This window comes from Ctenopharyngodon idella, chromosome 16 (genome assembly GCF_019924925.1).
Source record: "Ctenopharyngodon idella isolate HZGC_01 chromosome 16, HZGC01, whole genome shotgun sequence".
NCBI classification, from domain to species: Eukaryota; Metazoa; Chordata; class Actinopteri; order Cypriniformes; family Xenocyprididae; genus Ctenopharyngodon; species Ctenopharyngodon idella.
The window spans coordinates 29,749,765-29,770,868 of NC_067235.1; the positions used below are offsets into that span (position 1 = coordinate 29,749,765).

Consider the following 21,104-nt stretch of genomic DNA (forward strand, 5'->3'; position numbering starts at 1 on the left):
TTGTCATTTTTCTTCAGTTTGTGTAGTTGTGTAATTACACACATTCCTCCCACATAACCTGCCTCTACAGAAGCCTCTCCACTCACCGGCTGCCTGCAAGCATCACATCCACACACACACACACACACACTCACCAGAGCTGTGTGTGTGTGAGATAGAGAGAGAGAGAGTGAAAGAGACAGAGAGAAAGAGAGAGAGAGTTTGCCCCAGGCTTTTACATGAAGTTCTCTCCATCAAATCCCATCTCTCCCCCACCCCCCTGTCCAGCTCAGCCCCTCTTCTCTCCTCTCGCCTCCTCGAGTGAGTGAGAGCGCAGTAAAGAAAAGGACAACCGCAGGAAAGGATGCATCGCCTTGCTGCTGGTATTCCTCAGTGTGTGACTGGAAACAAGCAAACATATTCTGGAATACAGCAAGCCTTTCCTCGTGCAAAGGATTTCCGATGTCGTTTTGGAATTGCTTTTGGAAGTCCTCATGCAAATGACCCATCCATCTGAATCTTCATGATCCGAGCTTTGATTCATCGCTAAATGCGTCGGTTTTGTGCAAGAAAAAACGTCTGAACTTCGTGCGCTCGGAGGATTTACGCATCAGTGTCACTGGCACGGAGCTACGGAGAATTCTGGCTCCATCACATACACACACACACACACACAAGTTTGCATCAGATGCCAATGTTTTACTGTCTATGGAAGTGTAAGCTTAGAATAAACGCCTTAGTCATGTGCACGCATGCTCTGAAAAGTTCTCGCATAGAGCGTTTTAAACGTTGATAGCTCGATTGCAACGCTAAACGACGCCTATAAATATAGCTAAAGTAAAACATGAGAGAGTTTCGCCGCAGATCTGGTGTTGGTAACCGCAGTAAAGGCAGAAGGGAAGCGGCTCGTCGGTTCAGGGTCGTGCGTGAAGGCACTGGTGAGCGTCGCCGGGACCCGGAGCTCTCTATCTGGTGCTCTGTTGAGGAACAGCCGCTGTCAGGGCTGGAGAGAGTGACTGAGACGAGGTGGAGGAATGAGACCCAACAATTCTAACACTCGGGATTTATCCTTTTATACATATAGAGTGCAAATTCTTGATTGTAAATATTTCAATTTTTAATAATTTACTGCATAAGAATTCTTACTATTCTTAGGTAGATATCAAAATAGAAGTCTTAAATATAGTATTAGTGAAATACATGTATTAAACTAAGCAAATTACTATTATATTTAGCTTACATTTAATTGCAATAATTCAAGTTAATGCATAAATGGCTGTTTTTAGTTAGATTTACATTTAAAGATGAGTATTATGGCAATGTTGAACTTCATAAGTGAATACGACATGCAGAGTTGTTCATTAATGCGTACAGGATTACTTAGGGAAAGCAAGAATGGAAGTTTTTCTGGATTTCTTTAGTGGTCAAAACGTCACTGATGCCAGATTTGAGAGTAGAGTCCATATAGACACATGATTACAACCAAACATGGTGTGGGCATCCACCCTTCTGTTGACCTTTAGAGGAACACTTGACCTGCTAAGGGAAAGCAATCATTCTCAAGTTAAACAGAAGCAAGTGACTTAAAAGAAACCGAGACTGGAAAATGACAATTGGAATAAGGACAATTTGGACAACTTGTCTTTCTTGGTGGCTTGAGATTACTTCTGGATCCTAGACGGGAATAATTAAGGAGGAATAAAGGATTGTATCACCCATTACAGTTGCATTTCTGCAGCAGGTAGGAATAATATGCACATTACAGTCATTTGATTCAGTATCTAAATTGGTTCTCTCATTTTGTTAACAACTGGGAAAACACAGGATCCATGTCATTTAACTGGTCTTTTGAATGAATTTAAAGGAATAGTTCACCCAAAAATGAAAATTCTGTCATCATTTACTCACCCTCAAGTCGTTCCAAACACGTAACACTTTAGTTCATCCTCGGAACACAATCTGAGCCACTTCTGTACTCTCCATAGACAGCTACATAACTACCACTTTGACACTTCAAAAAGTTCATAAAGAGATTGTCAAACTAATCCATATGAATTGAGTGGTTTAGTCCAGATTTTCTCAAGAGATTTGATTGCTTTATATGATGAACAGATTAAATTTAGGCTTTTATTCACATATAAAGATTGCTCAGTGAACATAAACAAAAAGCTCAACTGAACCGGCTTGATGCGTGAGAAAAAACCTCATTGGTTCTTGTGAAAGCTCAAATGTGCTGCATAACATGAGAATGAAATGATCATTGGTTCTCGCACGTCAAGCGAACATGCTTGAGCTTCTATTTACCACAACTGATGTGTGAGTTGATGAATGTTTATATGTGAATAAATGCCTAAATCAAATCTGTTCATCATATAAAGTGATCTAATCTCTTCAGAAAATTTGGACTAAAACTCTTAATTCATATGGATTAGTTTTACTATCTCTTTATGAACTTTTAGAAGCATCAAATTGGTAGTTGCGAAGCTGTCTATGGAGGGACAGAATCGCTCAGATTTTGTTAAAAAGATCTTCATTTGTGTTCTGAAGATTAACAAAGGTCTTACGGGTTTAGAACGACATGAGAGTGAGTAATTAATGACATTATTTTCATTTTTGGGTGAACTAACCCTTTAAACATGTACGCCGTGACTAGTTCTTTAAAAAGCTGACTTTATTTATATGTAATTGTTATTGCTTTTGCAAAAATTAGAAAAATGCATTCAAAATGTTTAGATATTTAAAATGAATTGCATCATAAATCAGTCCTCATCCTTTTTGTGTTCCTGAAATATACAAATCTTTTTATTCATTTTGATTATATGTAATGCTGCATAGATCTAGTCATTTGATTGATGCGTATCTACTATATTTCAGTCTTCAAAATGTATTTCTAGTCCGTGGAACTGTTTGGAAGGTTGTTTCGTGATGCTTTTATGAAAAAAGCTATAAAAACACCCACTGCTGCAGGAGAAAAAGTCCTTGAAAATGACAATTAAACAAAGCACTGCACAGAAGTCCTTTGGTAATTTGTCTCCAGGATTCACTTTATGTCTTTCTTTTTCTTTTGCAGCTTCACTAAAAGATCTTCTTAGAAATCTTTTTTAATAAAGCTGAAGTGTGTAATGTCTGTGCCACTATAGAGGTTCCAAACGAATTGGACAAATAATCTGTCGCACAGATTTCCCAAACACTCCCACACAAACAGATAATTCCGCCCCAAACTCGCACTATTGGTTGAGCCAGTGTTATTTTATCACACTGGCTCCTTTAGCCCCCTCCTGGTAGATGCTGTAACTACACCGTAAAAAAGAATTGTTGGTTTAACTTAAAAAAGTAAGTTACCTGGTTGCCTTAAAAATTTTGAGTTCACTGAAATTAAAAATTTGAGTTAACACAATGAAGGCGAATGGTTTAATCAACAGAAACTCAAAATATTATGTTATCTGAACCACATTAATTATCTAAGTTGATTTGACAAAAGTCACTTTTTACAGTGTACACCATCTTCATTGACAGCTATTCCTAATAGAATTAGTCATGTGACATTTACAGCTCAGACCTACTTATAATTGTCTATGCATGTTGAGCTGGGATAGGAGAAAGATTATAAACTTCACTTTTACGAACAATACTCAATAAGGCTTAATTTCAAATAATATTGTTTTCATTTCTTCTTTGTTTTGTTCAAGCCCCGTGCACCGTTACAAATCCAATTTAGGTGTAAAAATCGATCCACTAGCAACCCCACGCATATCAATCAAAAGCTGAGCATTATTTTTTTTCATTAGTTTCACTTTTTATCATGTTTGCTCCCCCTCCTCTCGCTGTCTCTCTCTCTCTCTTCCGTTCTGTCTCTCTCAAAGGGACTGAAGCTTGAAGCTGTTTCCACCCACACACTTCAGCTCCGGCTTTCAGCTTGACATCAGATTTACATTGAGAATAAAAAGTGCACACACACACACACCCACCCACACAGGCACATACTTGTATACACCTATGTTGGGAGGAATATTAAAGTCCAGCTTTTTCCCTTTTCCATCATTATTGTGTGATAGAAAATATCTCCTCTTATTCTCAAGATGCAGAACACAGGCTTATTTTAGTGATCATTGTGTTTGATAACAGACGGTCCCCATTTGAACTTGATCGAAATGCAACTTGCCGTTTCTCATCCGTCCGTCCGCCTTGTACATACATGTTCACTTGCATGTAAGTCTGTGTTCCGTCACTTCAGCGTTTCATCATGTTAGTCAAATGTAAGGTACTAGAAAATGTTGCCATGGCAACCAAATAAAGAGCCTGGATTTGGATCAAAACGGACAGAGGGAGAAATTGAAATAAATGGACGTATCGAGCACGCTTTACTTTGGCTTTCAGTTTGGCATAATTAAAAGGAATAGTGACCTCTGGCCTGCGATCAGGTTCAGTCCATTAAGTTCTGTGGTTCTTGAAGGGCGTTTATAAGGGTGAACATTAATTTGTGTTTTTAATGCTTTCTCCGTCCCAGACACATTAAAGTGAGTTATAGTTTATTTTCGTACCATGTGATGATTCATATTAAAAACTGGAAATTGATTTGCTATTAACTGAATGTATTTGCTGAATCATTTGTTATAATTGTCTTGCTCTGATATATTGCACTCAGTCACAGTATTGCATCGATTGTTTTATATCCTTTCAGAACAGTACTGTGATGGTACCGTACTATACCATGGTACTGAATGACTAATATATTCATATATGCAACCATTCAAAAGTTTTAGGACACTAAGTTTTTTTTTTTTTTAGAAACTAACATTTATTCATCAAATATGCATTCAATTGATCAAAAGTGACAGTAAAGACATGTATAATGTTTTATAAAAAGATTTATATTTAAAACCGATGCTGTTCTTTCTAACGTTTTATTCATCAAAGGATCCCGAAAAAAAATTTATCCGTTTTCACAAAAATATTAAGCAGCACAACCCTTTTAAACAAAAAGCCTCTTTCATGCAGTGTGGGTGTGAGGTGTTAAAGGAATACAGTCAAACCAAAAATTATTATTTTTGATATTTTTGGTATATTTTTACTAGTGGGTGGAGGACACTATAGTTCATTTATGTAAGTGAGGATAGCAAAATAAAGTAAACTGTGATATATTATACCCAAAAATTCTTCATACAGTGGACTAGCAGTAAAATTGATAAAAATTTGGAACCAAAATTTATTCTGACATTTTGACCTGACCATGTTTTGCTTAAGTGTTATCTGACATAATTAAGATGAAATTTTCTGACACAGTTTAACTCTGAGATTTTGTCATATTTTATTACCATTTTTTTAAACTATAGTGAATAAACTGTAATAATGAATGAAATGTTGAAGGTGTCTGAATACATTTTGGTTTGACTGTAGTTCACCTAAAAAAAAAAAAAATTATCCCATGATTTACTCACACTCAAGCCATCCTAGGTGTATATTACTCTTCTTTCAGACAAACACAATCAGAGATATATTTAAAAATATCGACTTGTGCCACAAGAGTAACCCCTGACGCGATGTAGGATGTAGGAGTAGCTTAAGCTTAGATGCCTCTCGCGGTTAAAACAAATAGGGCTGGGCAACAAACTCAATATATTGAAATCCTCTGATATTTCTCTTTAAAAATTCTCGTTTTAGACTCCTAATTCATGTCCGTTGTTTTGTTTCCTCTGCGGTTCCACGTTCATCATTACGTCATGCGTGAGGTCAGAGATTACTCTTTTGGCGTAATGCGTAATCTGCGAGAAGATAGTTATTTTAGTTTATAAAGTCTTAATTATTGATTATTTTCTTACAAAAACACATTGCTTCACTTCAGAATGCCTTTATTAACCTTGTGTAGTCGTATGGATTACTTTTATGATGGATGGATGCACTTTTTTTGGACTTCAAAATCAGGAGCGCCATTCATTACCATTATAAAGCTTGGAAGAGCAGGATATTTTATAATAGTATATCTCTGATTGTGTTCGTCTGAAAGAAGATAGTCATATACACCTAGGATAGCTTGAGGGAGAGTAAATCATGGGATAATTTATAACTATCCCTTTAAAGGGGACCTATTGTGCAAAATTCACTTTTGTATGGTGTTTGGACATAAATGTGTGTTGGCAGTGTGTTACACAACCACCCTATAGTGATAAAAATCCACCCACTCCTTTTTTTTAATCCCCATAAATCATAATCAGTGTCTCCGAACAAGCTGTTTCCAGATCCCTGGCAATGTGACGTCACATTAGCCATAGGCCCCGCCCACGAATGTTGACAGACACTGCCGTTTGAATATAGAACCGCCCTGAGCGAATTCACAGCCGGTTGTACAGTCCTCCATTGCTGCACTGACGAGAACGTCTCCCAAGCGTTTTAGGTGTTCTGTAGCTGGATGGTTTAATCCACATAACGTTAGTTCTCTCCATTTACTCCCTAAATCTGAGCCTCTGAAAACGAGGTGGATTAACTTGGTTTTCCAGGAAAATGCTCCCTCAGTTCTGCCGAAATTCGTTTATGTCTGCGCGAATCATTTCACACCGGACTGCTTAGTGAACGAATATCAATACAAAGGGACAATACAAAACAGAGACTGTACTAAAAATGTGCTACTCAAGGATATACAAGTACAAACTCTTCGTGATCCAGCTTGCAGCCTCCAGAGTGATACTGGATACAGCAGTAATGAAGGTGAGGGCACTTTATTACAGTTCATCGGAGTTGATTTACGGATATAAAGTGTACCAGTTTATTAAGCACCACCCGAAAAGGCATAAGGTCTTCATATATTTGTTTACTGTTAGTTGTAGCGAGTGTTTCTGTGTACTTCGCTATGTATGTTGGTGATAATACAAGGGAAAGAGAGAGTTTATGGATAATATTTTAATGCACACTTGCACTGTGTTTTATTAAGCTCTAGTGTGAAAACGGACGCTTCATCTTTTGCGTAAAGTACAATAAACATCATAAAACTCTGTATATCTGTATAGTTTTGGCCATCATTCGGACGATACAACAGGCTTGTAGTAATATAGTGGATAAAAACAAGAAGACAATATAAGTTATAACCGTAATTTAACTAAACTATACCTGTTCTATCTCCATGCAGCATATATTCGCAGTTTCTGACATTATAGTACGTCGTGACTGAATCCTGACAGGGGAGAACGAGCTCTTGAAGCTCTTAGGCCGAGCACAGCAGCTCATTTGCATTTAAAGGGGCCACACTAAGACGGCGCGTTTTTGCTCAACCACTACAAGTGGCAATTTTAACATGCTATAAAAAATTATCTGTGGGGTATTTTGAGCTAAAACTTCACATACACACTCTGGGGACATCAGAGACTTATTTTACATCTTGTAAAATGGGGCATAATAGGTCCCATTTAAAGACCCAGTAAACTATGCAGTTTTGTGGGTTTTAGTGCTTGTGTGCTTCTATAAGTTGATTAAATAAACTTTATAAACAGAAATATATATCTGTGCCTATGTGTATATATATTTAGTCTACTGTTAAAAAGTTTGGGGTCAGTAAGATTTTTTTATTAATACTGTAAAAAAAAAAAAAAAAATCATACTTTTATTCAGCAAAGACATTAATAATGTTACAGAAGATTCCTATTTCAAATACATGCTGTTCATTTGAACTTTCTATTCATCAAAGAATCCAGAAAAAAATGTTTTGCAGTTTCCACAAAATATTAAGCAGCACAACTGTTTTTAAAATGTTTCTTGAGTAGAAAATCAGTATTTTAGAATGATTTCTGAAGGATCATGTGACACTGAAGACTGGAGTAATGATGCTAAAAAATCTTTGACATCACAGGAATAAATTACATTTTAAAATACATTAAAATAGAAAACAGGTATTTTAAATGGTATTAATATTTCACAATATTACTGTTTTTACTGTATTTTTGATCAAATAAACACATAAGAGACTTCTTTCTGATTTATGTTCTGTTCAGTTCAGAAGTGATCCTATTTCCTTATACTGAACAAGAATCACACTCGAAAGCTGATCGGTTATTCTCAGTAATAGAAAAAGAGAATCTTGCTGATTGTCATGACAACAGCTCTGATGCTTCTGTGTTTCTTTATGGTCTTCTATCCCCATTGGCATGAAAAATAAAACTGTTAGTGGAGCCAAAAGTAATGAAAATGATTCGGTTCCAGTATTTTTGTAAAAAAAAAAAAAAATATATATATATATATAGAACCGGTTCTGAATAAGATTGCCAAACATAGTCAAGAGACAGTATGACCATCATCTGAGGCCTCAGATGAATCGATACGTAAAATATACTTGACTTTAACGGACATATTACATAATAAGAACTCCAAAATCAGCTCAGTTGAGGCTGTGCACCAGGAGACAGATCAGGAGGAGCGATTTTGAGATTTTAGGTCAGGATCTGACGTTCAGGATTGCAAAGAGACCGAAAAACTGATGAGATTGAAAGTGCAGAGAATAGAATGGGAAAGGATGTGAGAGGTGCGGAGAAGGAAAATGCTCTCATAAAAAAAGAGAGAGGCAGAGAGATGGATAAATACACTGTTTGATTTATGTAAAAGAGTTGCGTGGGTGCAAGGCGAGAGAACTGTATGGCTGTGTTAGTGTGTGAGCTGTGAGCTTCAGAGATTGAGAGAGAGAGACAGATTGCATTGGCTGGAGAGACAGTGGGTATTTACACTCAGATTTATTGGAGGGTTATCACAGCATCGAGCAGGAGAGACTGATGGTTTGATGGTGGAGGACTGCTTCTTTCAGTCCCAGCACCTCTGCGTTCATTAAGCCGCCCATTCATTTGTTTCTGTTGGTCTTATTTTAATGACTTCACGTTCCTGAGCAATAGTCGTGTCTACAGCTCTGCCAATGACTGCGTTTCTGTATCCGCTACTCACTCAAGGACGCCAGTCAATAAGCACTTTGTTTGCAAGTGTCTGTCTCTTGTGCCTGCAGTTAGACTGTTTTATATCTCATTGTTTTGCCGTTTTCTTTACTCTGCTTTGGTCTAAAATTAACTTTTACCACGTCTGCCAATAGCGGTTGAATTAAGAAAATGTACTGGCCAAAAATATTGCTTGCTGGCCATGAAATTGTATTGTATGTTATTTTTATTTTTGTTGGAAAGAAATAAATACTTTTATTCAGCAAGGATGCATTAAAACTGATTAATCGCTTGACGATTTGTGACACCAGTCCAACAGCGAAAAATGCTACCTATCAGATTGTGCTACCAGCTTCATATTCATGTGGTTTGAGGCTTTATTAACATCCTTACCCTTAAAGTCCCCCTGTGGTGAAAATTAAGTTTTTAATGTTGTTTATACAGTATGTCTATGTGGTGTTTTTAATATGCTTTAAGACAAGCCATGTGCAAATTCATCAGCCGACACCATTGCTGAGTATTATCTCTTTAAAACTGCAGTGAACTAAAGACGCGGGTTTGAAATCGCTGGTGTTTCTTACGTCACAAACTACCTTGTAAACAATAACATCAGTGGCTTTAGCATATCATTAACTATGACTGCTCTGAAGTAGGGGAGTCTCAAGAGAAGCCAGGTGTAGTATGGTTAGTTGATACGGGAAGAAGGAGGCGGGAACTGGCGAACGTTAAACACAACTTTAATATAATTATCAAATAAACAAACAATAAAACAAAAGTAAAATGCCGGCAGTCCCTCACGGCCAACTGCCGGCCACACAAACATAATAAAACATAACATAAAGTCCAGGCCTGGTCCTCTCTCGTCCTTCACTGTTGTTGCTCCTCCTTTTATGCTTCCGGAGCTCCTCTGTGAGAGATACGAGACTGGTGCAACGCGCAGCTGACGCTTGTTATCACCGGCCTCACGCCGTTCCCTCACGGCTCTCGCCCTGCCCTGCTCGTCACACCAGGTTATCCCGGTATATTTTTCTGTTGATATGAAAAATTGGGTAGATTTAGCAGTACAGCGAGTGTATGATGTATATTACAATGTTACGATGAACTATATGCCTTTCTCCACTGACGTTCTGAGTTGTTCAAAGTGTTTGTAAGGATACTGAGATGGGGAACAGGAACATGGTTTGTGTAACATTATTAGCTGTTTGATAATGTAGTGAAGCCAAAGGCTGATAATATCAATTACCGTTATGTGTCCGACTTTGTAAAAAGCGATACCATTGTGCAGCATTTACCTCAGTAAGTTGACAGAGTGGATCTCTGAGCTTAAGTGGATTGAGTGGAGGCGGGGCTAATTAGCATATTCATAGATCCACGTATACTAAATGAAGCAAGGGTGTAGAGTTACATTCAAGCTATTTTAAGGGATGAAAAAATGTTTAAATATGTCATTTTGGTGATCAAAGGTGAGTTTTAAGGGATAAAATTATTGACTACAGGGGGACAATGCAAATATAGTGTTGGTAGCACAATCTAATAGGTAACATTATCCGCATTGCCTATTTCTTGGCCACAGATCAATGGCTCTGTTCTAAATTGAACCTCATACTGTAAGTGATTTGGAATAGTAAAATACATAACAATTCTTTACATAGCACACATAATCAATAAATATTCTTAAATGGATTGCATTTTATTAATTAATGATATTTGTTGTAATTAAATTAATTATGTTTATAGTTATTGACATTTCTTTTGTTTAATTGGACCATTTTAAATGGAATTATTCTTGTTGAAATGCATTATGTGATTGTCTTCATCACAACAGCTAAAAGAAGGTATCTTACCTTTTGGAACAGCCTTTGCATTGGGAATGCTGCCTACATTGGCAGTCCACTTGGTTTTGGGACAGAGCCATAGTGTCAGTCGCAGCATCATATACGAGATGAGCCAGACTCTGTCTCTCAGTGAAACGCAACCTGGCACAACAACGTAAAGAAAAGCCACATTGATTTTATTACACATATTGTTGTTTTGGTGGTTTAATGTGATGAACATTATATAAATATACATAAATATGTCTTTCCATAATACATTTTCCGCTAAAAATTGTATAAAAGTTGTGTGATTCACGACAGATGTCACTGACAGTGAGTGTCAGTCTTTTGGCTTTATATTGTGATCTAATATGCATTTGCATATTGCAAATTGACAAGTAACTCAGCCAATTTTTACTTAATTTGACGATTATTTTTTTGTCTCTAAGCTGTTTTTGCTGCTGATGTGAAGGTGGTTTTGAATTTCGTACTGATACCTGCTGGCATTGAAAGAGTATCTTCAATTACTGATGCATTTTTAGAAATACCCTATTCACAGGTATATTGTATTTCTCACCCATGATTTATTTAATCCATATCTGAAAATATAAAGCAAATAGTGTCAACATGATGACCATTCTTATGTAAAACAAAACAACTTTTGGACTTTTGATAAATGTTTGTCAAAATATGATTTCTTTTAGCTTTAAAAAGTGGGACAAAATTATTATTCATTTATTCAGTAAAATTAATTATTAATTTTCATTATTGGGTGATTATTTTTTATATATTTCTGTTTACCTTTATTTTTATTTCAGTTTTAGTTTCAGTCGTTTTAGCGCTTCAAATTAAACTTTTTTTAATTTCAGTTAGTTGGCAATGCAACATTTCTAATTTTCATTTCAGCTCTTTTAAGTTGAAGTCCAAAATTTATATTTTATTCTATTTCAGCTTTATTTCAGTTAATGAAAACTACATTTGAATTTACTTTGCAACCGTTAAAAAAAGTATATTATGTATAGTGTGAATATGGGTAGTATGAATGAAATTCGAACATACTACATCCGCCATGTTGTTACTGTCATGTGACCTACCAACTTTAGTTGCGTGGCTTTACTGCCATTCGTAAATCCCCTCCCATGGCCTCATGGGATAGTAAAGTGCCCAGCGAATGCGCACTTCAGAATCTCAGTGGAAGTAGTAGGTCATCCAGGAACTTAATTTTTCGCCTACTGTGTTTCAAATACTATGTATTCGGACATACTGCTCTTTTGGCATACTGTTTTTTGCATACTATATAGTAGGAAAGTATTCTATTTTGGAAATGTATGTGTTCTAAAATTGGCTCAAAATATCAAACATGTTTGATAGGGCTGCGACAATAAATAGATTAATCTCAAGTCATGGATCGATTCTGGGATTTTTAGAATACATCGAGATTCTCTCTTGAAATGATTCTGAGCTTAGTTTTTAACAGCAAATGGCGCTCTAGGCTAGTTTTTAACCACACGCTCAAATGCTCACAAAGAAAAGCGCTCGTGCATTCGGCTAAGTCATGCTTTTATGAAGCGAGATTAATGTAAACAGCCCATTGCCACAGCCCTTGTAATTCGCTTCAAACTTTTCAAACATTATTAATGATTATTTTATAGAAAGCTTAAGTGGTGTGTGTAAGAAATTGGAAGGAAGCAGAGTATGGCTGTTTCTAAAGGGCGCAATGCCATCTGCTGTTAAAAACTAAACAGAATAGATTTGGAAAATCTCAGAATCGATCCAGAATAATTTCTCGATTCGTGATTCAACGATTTAATGTTTGATGACTGGATGGAATCATAGTCTGAAGCTAAAAAATCAGAGTCTGTGCCCTTCATACACTACGCGATTTTCTGTGAAATCTGTCAGCTCCGACTGCCAAAACCTGCAGACTGGAAGATATTTGGCAACTTGCATTGACCTGTCCAAACGGCTTATCGGGGCAAAAATCTGTGCAAAAGTCGTGTATTGTTTTCCAACCTTTAGTTACATTAGCCAATGTTGGTTCTGATACTTTTATCGCTCTCTCTCTTTCAGAAAACGCTCGGCTCCGGCGGAAGAGCATCGCCACCGGGAAGCAGCCAAGCATGGAGATCCCACCCACTGCCCCCCCACAACCCTTCCGACAATCCGTGAGTACCCCACCGTTCCGTCCCCGATCCCTGTCTCCCTCTCTCTCGCTCTCACTCCCGTTTGCACCTCTACCCCTGTCGCCCTCTCTCTCCCCATCTCTCTCCACCGCCCTGTCCTGTTCACAGTCACAAAAGAGAGTGAGCACCCCTCCGCTCCCTCGTTCCCTCCCTCTCTCCCCGACCGTCTCTCTGACTCTCCCTCCCTCTGTCCCGCTCTCTCATTGGGCTGCTGGTGAGTGGAAGGTTGTGGGTTCTAATCCAGGGACTGGACCCAGTTTGGCGGCACAACCCTCTCTTGAGGTACGTTATCTAACAGCTGAGCTCTCTCCGACACAGCTTCTCCTGTGGTTTCAAGCGGCCGGTGTGCGACTCGGAGGTGTTAGACAAACAGTTAGTCACGCAGGAAGCAATCATGTTCATCTGTTCTTTAGCCAATGATTGAGTCATTATATCTTCAGAGTTCACCAGATATAACAGACAATTTCTTTGCGATAAACTAATTTAGACCTTTTTGTCTGTTTAATAATATGATGAGCGTGAAGACTTTTGTTTAGTGTCCCATTTCAATTTAAATGCTTGAGAAGCATGGAAAATACTTAAAACTGAAAAAATTAAAATGTTCCACTGCAACTACTGATTGTGTCAAAATACAATATAATATTGTTACTCTTTGTGACAAAGTAGTGTTGACCTTTTTGTCCCTCTGGTGCTCTTCTGTGAATTTTGCTCACATAGGGTTAAATAACGGATTAATAAAATAATCTAAATAATTTTAGAATCTGTACACAATTATTTACATTGATGAGTCCTAGAAAATGCACCATGCTTTTCTTTCAGATATACTGATGATGATTTGTTTTGTGTGTATACAGTCATACATTTAATATTCATTCATTATACCATGGTGAAGAAGTGAAGGGTCACTCCTGCTTCACGACCAATCTGAAAGTTCTGTGAAACTGCCACTAGGGGGACAAAATGCGACAATCTTACTTGAATGTCGGAGATAGTGGGAAGGTGTTTTCATTGAAAGTGACAAAAAATGCCCAAGATATTTAGAATGTATTCTCCTGCAGTGTTGGGGAAAGTTACTTTTGAAAGTAATGCATTACAATATTGCGTTACTCCCTAATAAAGTAACTTATTGTGTTACTTAGTTACTTTTTTTGAAAAGTAATGTGTAACATTACTTTTGCGTTACTTTTCCTCACCTGGGCTGGGCATGCTTGTTTGGTTATTAATAACAAAAAAAGTTAAATTTTTGGCACATGAAAAGGCCCTTTCACACCAAAAGTAAAATGAATAAGCCCCAGATGAAGGAAAATCATATTTACGCCTGTACAGTAGAGGGCGCAGCTCAAAAAAACCTTTCAGCTGTGCTGCCATTCTGAATTCAAGAAGAATAGGATACAGAAGAAGGAAGTTCAACGCTCTTATTTCTAAATCTAATCTAAAGTAATTTTTGCTTATTAGTATGGTTGAATTAGATCATTGAAGGTCAGCAGCAAAGACATTGCTTAATAAAGTGAGATTAAATACATAAAGTATTTTTTTTGTCATTTAATATAGTTAATTATTACAGGTTTGCGTAAAATTCTGAGATTGCATTTCACTGTTTTTATTCATTTTGAGTAATACTGAATGTTTTCGTGCAGTTGAGATGAGTAAATGCATGTTCACATTTAGTCTAGAACTACAATAGCCATCATGTTTACACAGCACACACAACACCTCTGCACTTTATTTATCTCAACATGGGGACAGGAGAGCTGTCAGTCAATAAATGTGAAAATGTGTTACTTTACTATTTACTTGAAAAAGTAATCTGATTACGTAATTCAAGTTACTTGTAATGCCTCACCCCCAACACTGTTCTCCTGTAGTGAATTCCTCAGGGGTTTTTTTCTGTAAATGATTTAGTTGGCGTATTTGCCATAATTAATGGCTCACTGTGTATTTCTCAACGGTTTGAAAAATAGAGGTAATTATAATGTTTTTTCTTAATAAAGAAGCACCTACAAATCAATTCCAAGTATTGTCCCTTAAAAGTGCAGTAAGCAATTTCTGAGAAATGCTGTTGAAAGTGGATCGGACCAAGCAGCACAACACACTTGTAGCCAATCAGCAGTAGGGGGCGTGTCCACTCATGATGGGGGAGGAGAGAGAGTGAGCAAGAGGGAGATTTGAAGAAAGACTGTAGAAAGAGAGATGGCTGAGAGACATTACAAAAGAGAAAAGGTCAGAGGAATATCACTAGAAAAAGAAGAGCTATGATCAGGCAAGAGCTTTAGAACCCGCGTTAATATTAGAAAAGCTTTCAAGTGCTGGAGAGACCTAAGCAGGAAGACTTGAAAATGTTTCTGCCCCATACATGAGTAACATTGTTTTACAGAATCAAAGTATGCTGTTGTTGTAATGTTAGCTATAGTAACAGGACAGTTTTGAGTGTGATTGTTTGTCTGGAGCTGGTATGCTGCTGGCGACTAACAACCAACTCTTGCTTGCATATGTTCTTGTGTAGGGTATGTTCTCTGTTGTTCTTCCTTGTCATTTGTCCGTCATCTTTGCTTTATTTTTCACAAAGCATTATTTTGCTTCTGCTATGATAAAGAGACATCCACTCTTTGATTGCACGTTCATTATTTTGGGGGTGGAGCAATGAAGCGAGGGCTGTGTTTGTTTGGGTTGATTTCAAATATCAACAGTGTTTCTCAGAAATTGCTTACTGCACCTTTAATAAAAAAAAGTTAATTTCCAACACTGGTTGCTTACTGGTTGCGAATAAATGAAATGCCACTTTCTAAATGGAAGATTTTCAAAATGTAATTATTCTTTGTAAATATAAAATTTATAAAAAAAATAAAAAAAATAAAAAAGTAGATGGCACACCTGAGTATGAAAAAAATGTTGAATAAAATTTTTAGATGGTTGAGCAGTTTGGGCTGAATGAATTGCATAAGTTTAATACTAAGGGTTAGTAGATCATAATAAACCACTAGCCAGAATGTCTGAGGAATATCAATACACTGCTGCCTTGCAAACACTGGAATTATCACTGAGCAAATGAGCTTTCACAGCTTCATCTGCTGTGTCTAAACATTCTTCTGTTGATGAGTTGTCTTTTCAGGTTGTATCTGAGATTGCACGTCTTAGGAATGCATTACGTACACAGTGAGATTTGACATTTTTACTCTGCTGTGGCGTGAAACCTCTTGCCTGCTGTTGCCAGTCTGTTCTTACTGTAGGCGTTGGGACATATTTATGAAGCAACACTTCCCACTATTGGTTGACTGTGGATAGTGCAACATTGCTAGAGTGTTTTGCCACGGGCAAGGGAATCTCATTTCAGTCAGTTGCACCACAATTTTACATCTGCTCATCTAATTAATGTTATACTAATTTATATTATTAATAATAAGAATTTGTGATTTTTGATTTTTGTAATATAAACAACTTAATAATTTTTTGTCCTTTTCATATAATAAATATAAGAATAAAGAATTGTTTTATATATATATATATATATATATATATATATATATATATAAATGTGTGTGTGTGTGTGTGTGTATGCATATATGTATATATGCTAATCTAATTAATGTGATAAATCATTTATAAAATAATAATAACAAAATAAATTACATATATATATATATATATATATTATGCATACATAATAATTATAAGAAATATATATTTAAAAAATCCATACACAGCATTTTTCACTTTTAATAAAACAATACACATAATAAATAATGTTTTTAAAAAAATATATAATTTATAAATAATAATTATAATAAATATATACATTTTTTAAATGATAAATTATGAACATTTTTATACTTGTTATTTTTGTCATTTCCACACAGGCTTGGTAAAGATGAAACTTATTTTTTCAATGTTAAAAATTCTTTGCGTGTAAAGTATAAATGGCTGCATACTGTGTGTTATTTATATGGATAGATGTTTTTTTCTGTATCCCTCATAAAGGTAAAAAAAAAAGAAAAAAAGAAAAATGCCCTTACAAATCACTTGATGCAAGCAAACATTGCCTATGATTAATGTTTTAAGCGTCAGACTATGCAGTCTAAATGATCCATTCCTTAGGTTTGTTGTCCGTGGTCATGCATATTAATTCTGAGTCTGTTTCTTTTTCTTAGAGTTTCCTCAGTAGAAGACTAAAGGGGTCCATCAAACGGGCCAAGAGTCAGCCCAAACTGGACCGAACCAGCAGCTTCCGCCACATGATCCTCCCTCGTTTCCGCAGCGCTGACCAGGAACGGTACCGTCCTAACTCTTCCCTCCATAAACGCATGCTGAAACAGTGCTGTGTCATGATATTCCAATTCAAAGCTTCTTTGTTGTGAATGAGTGTTGTACAAAGGGATAGTTCACTCAAAAATGACAATCACTCTGTATGATTTTCTTTCCTCTGTGAAACACAAAATGAGATCAAAGCTGCACTTTTCCAGTGGTTTGGTGGTGAATTATACTGTCAAACTCCAAAAACGCACCATAAAAGCATCATAAAAACCAATCAAATGACTAGTGCACTATAATTCGTGATTTGAAATTTAAGTCATTATTCATATATAGTGCAAGAGTCCTTTTGTGTTTCAGAAAAGAATGAAAATAATATAATTTAGTTATAAAATAGAGGTCAGAAAATCTTTTTTTCTTTTTTTTGGATGAATTGCTGCGTTAAACTCCAATTTAATATCTCTCAATCTGAAACATCCTCTGGTTCCTTATTATTATTCTTCAAGTATCCAGACAGGTGCTGAGGTGCTCTTTTAATGGTTTATTCATTCATTTATTCATGCTCCGAGCTCTAAGCTCACCCACGGTCAGCCTGTGGTCTTTGAGAAAAAGGCAGGTCGTGGTTTTTGAAGTTCTTGCACAGTTTGGACAGGGAAGAGCTCTGGTGACGTTCTCTTTTCAAAGAGGAAGTTTCCGCTGTGTTGTAGCTTTGAAATGAAGGCCGTGCTGCCGTTTTGAGTAATTCAAACAGACAACTCCACTTTCATATAATCGTTTGATTCAGCCCTTAACTGGATCCGTTGTGAGCTGGATTGTTGTGTGACGCACAAATGGAGTCTAACAGCTGGAGTGACAGTGTGGGGTGCGGTATCTCATGGAAAGGCATAGTTTCTTCTGCTGCGTTTAATTTTGGGATGTAACTGTGATATAATCCACCTGATCTCAAATAGAACTGATTGTCAGGATAATTTAAATCCACAAATCCAATATGCCAGCAATGCATTGGAATTTTGTGTACAAACCTCACTTATCTTTTGGATTTGACTGACTGTGGCATACTTCGTTCAAATTCTGTCATAATGTCCTTACCCTCATGTCGTTCCAAACCCAAAATGAGGGTCTTTGGAAATGTCCAAGCAGTTCTTTTCCATAAAAACTAAAGTTTATCTTGATTTATCCTGTCAGGCTCAATAAAAGCTCCATAAAACTGACTCGTATGATAGCTTTATGCGATGAACAGACTAAGATTTAAGTCTTTGTTCGTCTCAGTTACTAAATACATAACAGCTCTCTTTTCATAAAATAATAATATCACTTTTCCTTCTAGCTTCATGCACATGAGTCTTCTCACCTGCTCAAAAACCAAACCTAATGGAGGATGGATGTTATGTAAAAAAATAAAAATAAAATGTACAGTGCAAGTTAAAACATGTAAAATCAAACACAAATTAGTTTGAGATTTTATTGCAAAGTTGTTTTGATCACTTTAATGTTTAATACTTTTGATGTTTACTTATTTTACAGTGTATTTGGGCTATTTTTTGAATGTTTAAAAAATACTATCTATCTATATATATATATATATATATATATATATATATATATATATATACACACACACACACACACACAATACTATATACACACACACTGTAAACCCAAATAAATTGGGTAATCAGTTATTAGTTATGATTTTCCCAATTTTAAGTAAGCAGAACTATCAAGTTTTGAGTTTGTAATACTCATGCATGTTAATTGCTTCTAATTTGAAGTACTGAGTTAGCTAACTCATACATTTTGATAGCAATTAACATAAAAGTTTTATTTAATTTATTTAATATTTATTTATATCGAGTTCTTGTAAATCAAATGAGTTATTTACTTCACTGTAAACCCTAATAAGTTGTCACAACTCAGAAAAGTTGAATGAGTTTTTTAAGTTAAAAAACTCAAAGTTTAAGATTTTTATTTTTTACTTTACATTTTTAATTTACTTTATTTTTACATTTTACTTAACTTGAAATATTTGAGTACACTAATTTATACATGCAACTTAAAATTATCAGGTTATCTCAATGTAAATATTTTGCTAGCTATAACCAACTAATTCAGTAAATGCCAACTTGATAATTTGCTAACATGTTAAAAATAACATGGTATAGCACTTACTGAATGAGTACAGCAACTTGAAACAGGTAACTTACCTGCTCTCAAACCAAGCAGCATGCCACCACTTGTCACCATGATGGTAACTCTCCAAAAACCCATCATTACTCCAGTCTTCAGTGCCACATGATCCTTCAGAAATCATTCTAATATGCCGATTTGCTGCTCAAGAAACATTTCTTCTTCTTATCAATGTTGTTCAAACAGTTTTGCTGCTTAATATTTTTGTGAAACCCATGATTTATTTAATATCAAAATGTTCTGTAACATCACACGTCTTTACTGTCACTTTTGATCAATTGAATGCGTCCTCAATTTCTTTCAAAAAAAAAAAATCTTACTGACCTCAAACTTTTGAAAGATTATATATATATATTAATTACATAATGCAGCAGGCAGTAGTTTGTATTTGTAGCTTGTGAATGGTTGGCTTTGGTCCCAGACTGTTAGATGTTTGACACCATTGACATCAAACCTGGTGAGGTTCAAGAGCTGCAAGTCTCTAAACATGATTGTAACACAGTTCGTATGATGGGGGAAGAAGGAGGCGGGAACCGGCGAACGTTCAAACAATAAACTTTAATAAAATAAACAAAGAACAAAACGAAAGTAATGCCGGCAGACCCTCGCGGACGTCTGCCGGCCACACAAACATAATAAAACAAAATAAAGTCCAGGCCTGGTCCTCTCTCGTCCTTCACTATCGTCGCTCCTCCTTTTATGCTTCCGGAGCTCCTCCGTGAGAGACTCGAGGCCGGTGCGCCTCACAGGTGGAGCTCGTTAACCCTCGCGTCACCGGCCTCGCGCCGTTCCCTCACGGCTCTCGCCCGCCCTGCTCGTCACAATGATATATAGTGTATGATGTATCATATTAACTACTTTTATGAGACTTTTATGGTGCTTTAATGTTTTTTTGGAGCTCGACAGTCCCTTTTGTTGTATGGACAAAGCTGCTTGGAGATCCTGCTAAACATCTCCAACGAGTAAATGATGATTTTTCATCTTTGTTCTGTTGTCCTCTTGTTACTGCTGCATTTCTGTCCTTCATTCTGTCTGTTTGTCTTTGTCTTATTCCTTTCAGCTCCTATGTTTTACGTAACATTTTGATTTCCTCTGAGAAGTCTCTCTCTGTCTCACTACTCTCAATGTCTCCCTCTCTCTCTCTATCCCTCCTCCACTCGCTCTATCATTTCTTTCATTCTGACTCACTCCTTTGGGTCTATTTTTATACCTTCCATCTCTTTCGCTCGGTCTCTCTCTCTCTCCCACACTGTATGCACTTAACGCTGTGAGGCTGAATGTATACATATACAGTGATTCTCAGAAGACGCAGGAGAAGCGATACATCACTAGTAGGGATCTAACAATGTATCTTACTTTTTCTCTTGATATTTATATAATCGTACTTCTCGATAAGCTTGTCAATCTTCTATTCAGCTCTTAAAAGGGTTTTGGCTCTAAACTGCGAAGTGAGTGTGTGTGGGTGTTTGCAGGTACAGTGGGGTAAAGGTGTATGTTGTTACGCAGTGTAAATGTTCTCGTATATGTGTGCTGAGACTGATTAGAAACGTATGCAAGTATACATTTTGACTTTTTCACTTTTAAGAATTCTCGAATTCACAAAACTTATGTTATTTCAGTGCAAAAACTTTCCTCCTATTCGCTAATTACCCACAATCCAGTTTAACCAGTGAAATCAAATCCACCGTGAGAATTTAAGTTTTTTTAAGTCTTTTCTTTTTGTAAATTAGGCTAATTATAGATGATTTTAGTACTTTTTTTAATAAAAAATTGTTATTTTTAACGTTGAACTC

General features: G+C 36.4%; 1 protein-coding gene across 16 annotated transcripts in view; it reads left to right on the forward strand.

Moving 5' to 3' along the window:
* Positions 1–21,104, forward strand: part of syngap1b (synaptic Ras GTPase activating protein 1b) — a 135,940-nt gene that overhangs the window by 74,679 nt on the left and 40,157 nt on the right. For 11 of the 16 annotated variants that reach the window (XM_051865509.1, XM_051865518.1, XM_051865517.1 and 8 more), the window contains exons 4-5: positions 12,767–13,161; positions 17,025–17,146. In XM_051865509.1, the coding sequence (XP_051721469.1) occupies positions 12,767–13,161; positions 17,025–17,146 (517 nt within the window). Of the gene's footprint in view, positions 1–195; positions 1,721–12,766; positions 13,162–17,024; positions 17,147–20,544; positions 20,643–21,104 lie in introns of those variants that run through there. The other 5 variants (XM_051865522.1, XM_051865512.1, XM_051865523.1 and 2 more) reach the window with 5 other exon arrangements.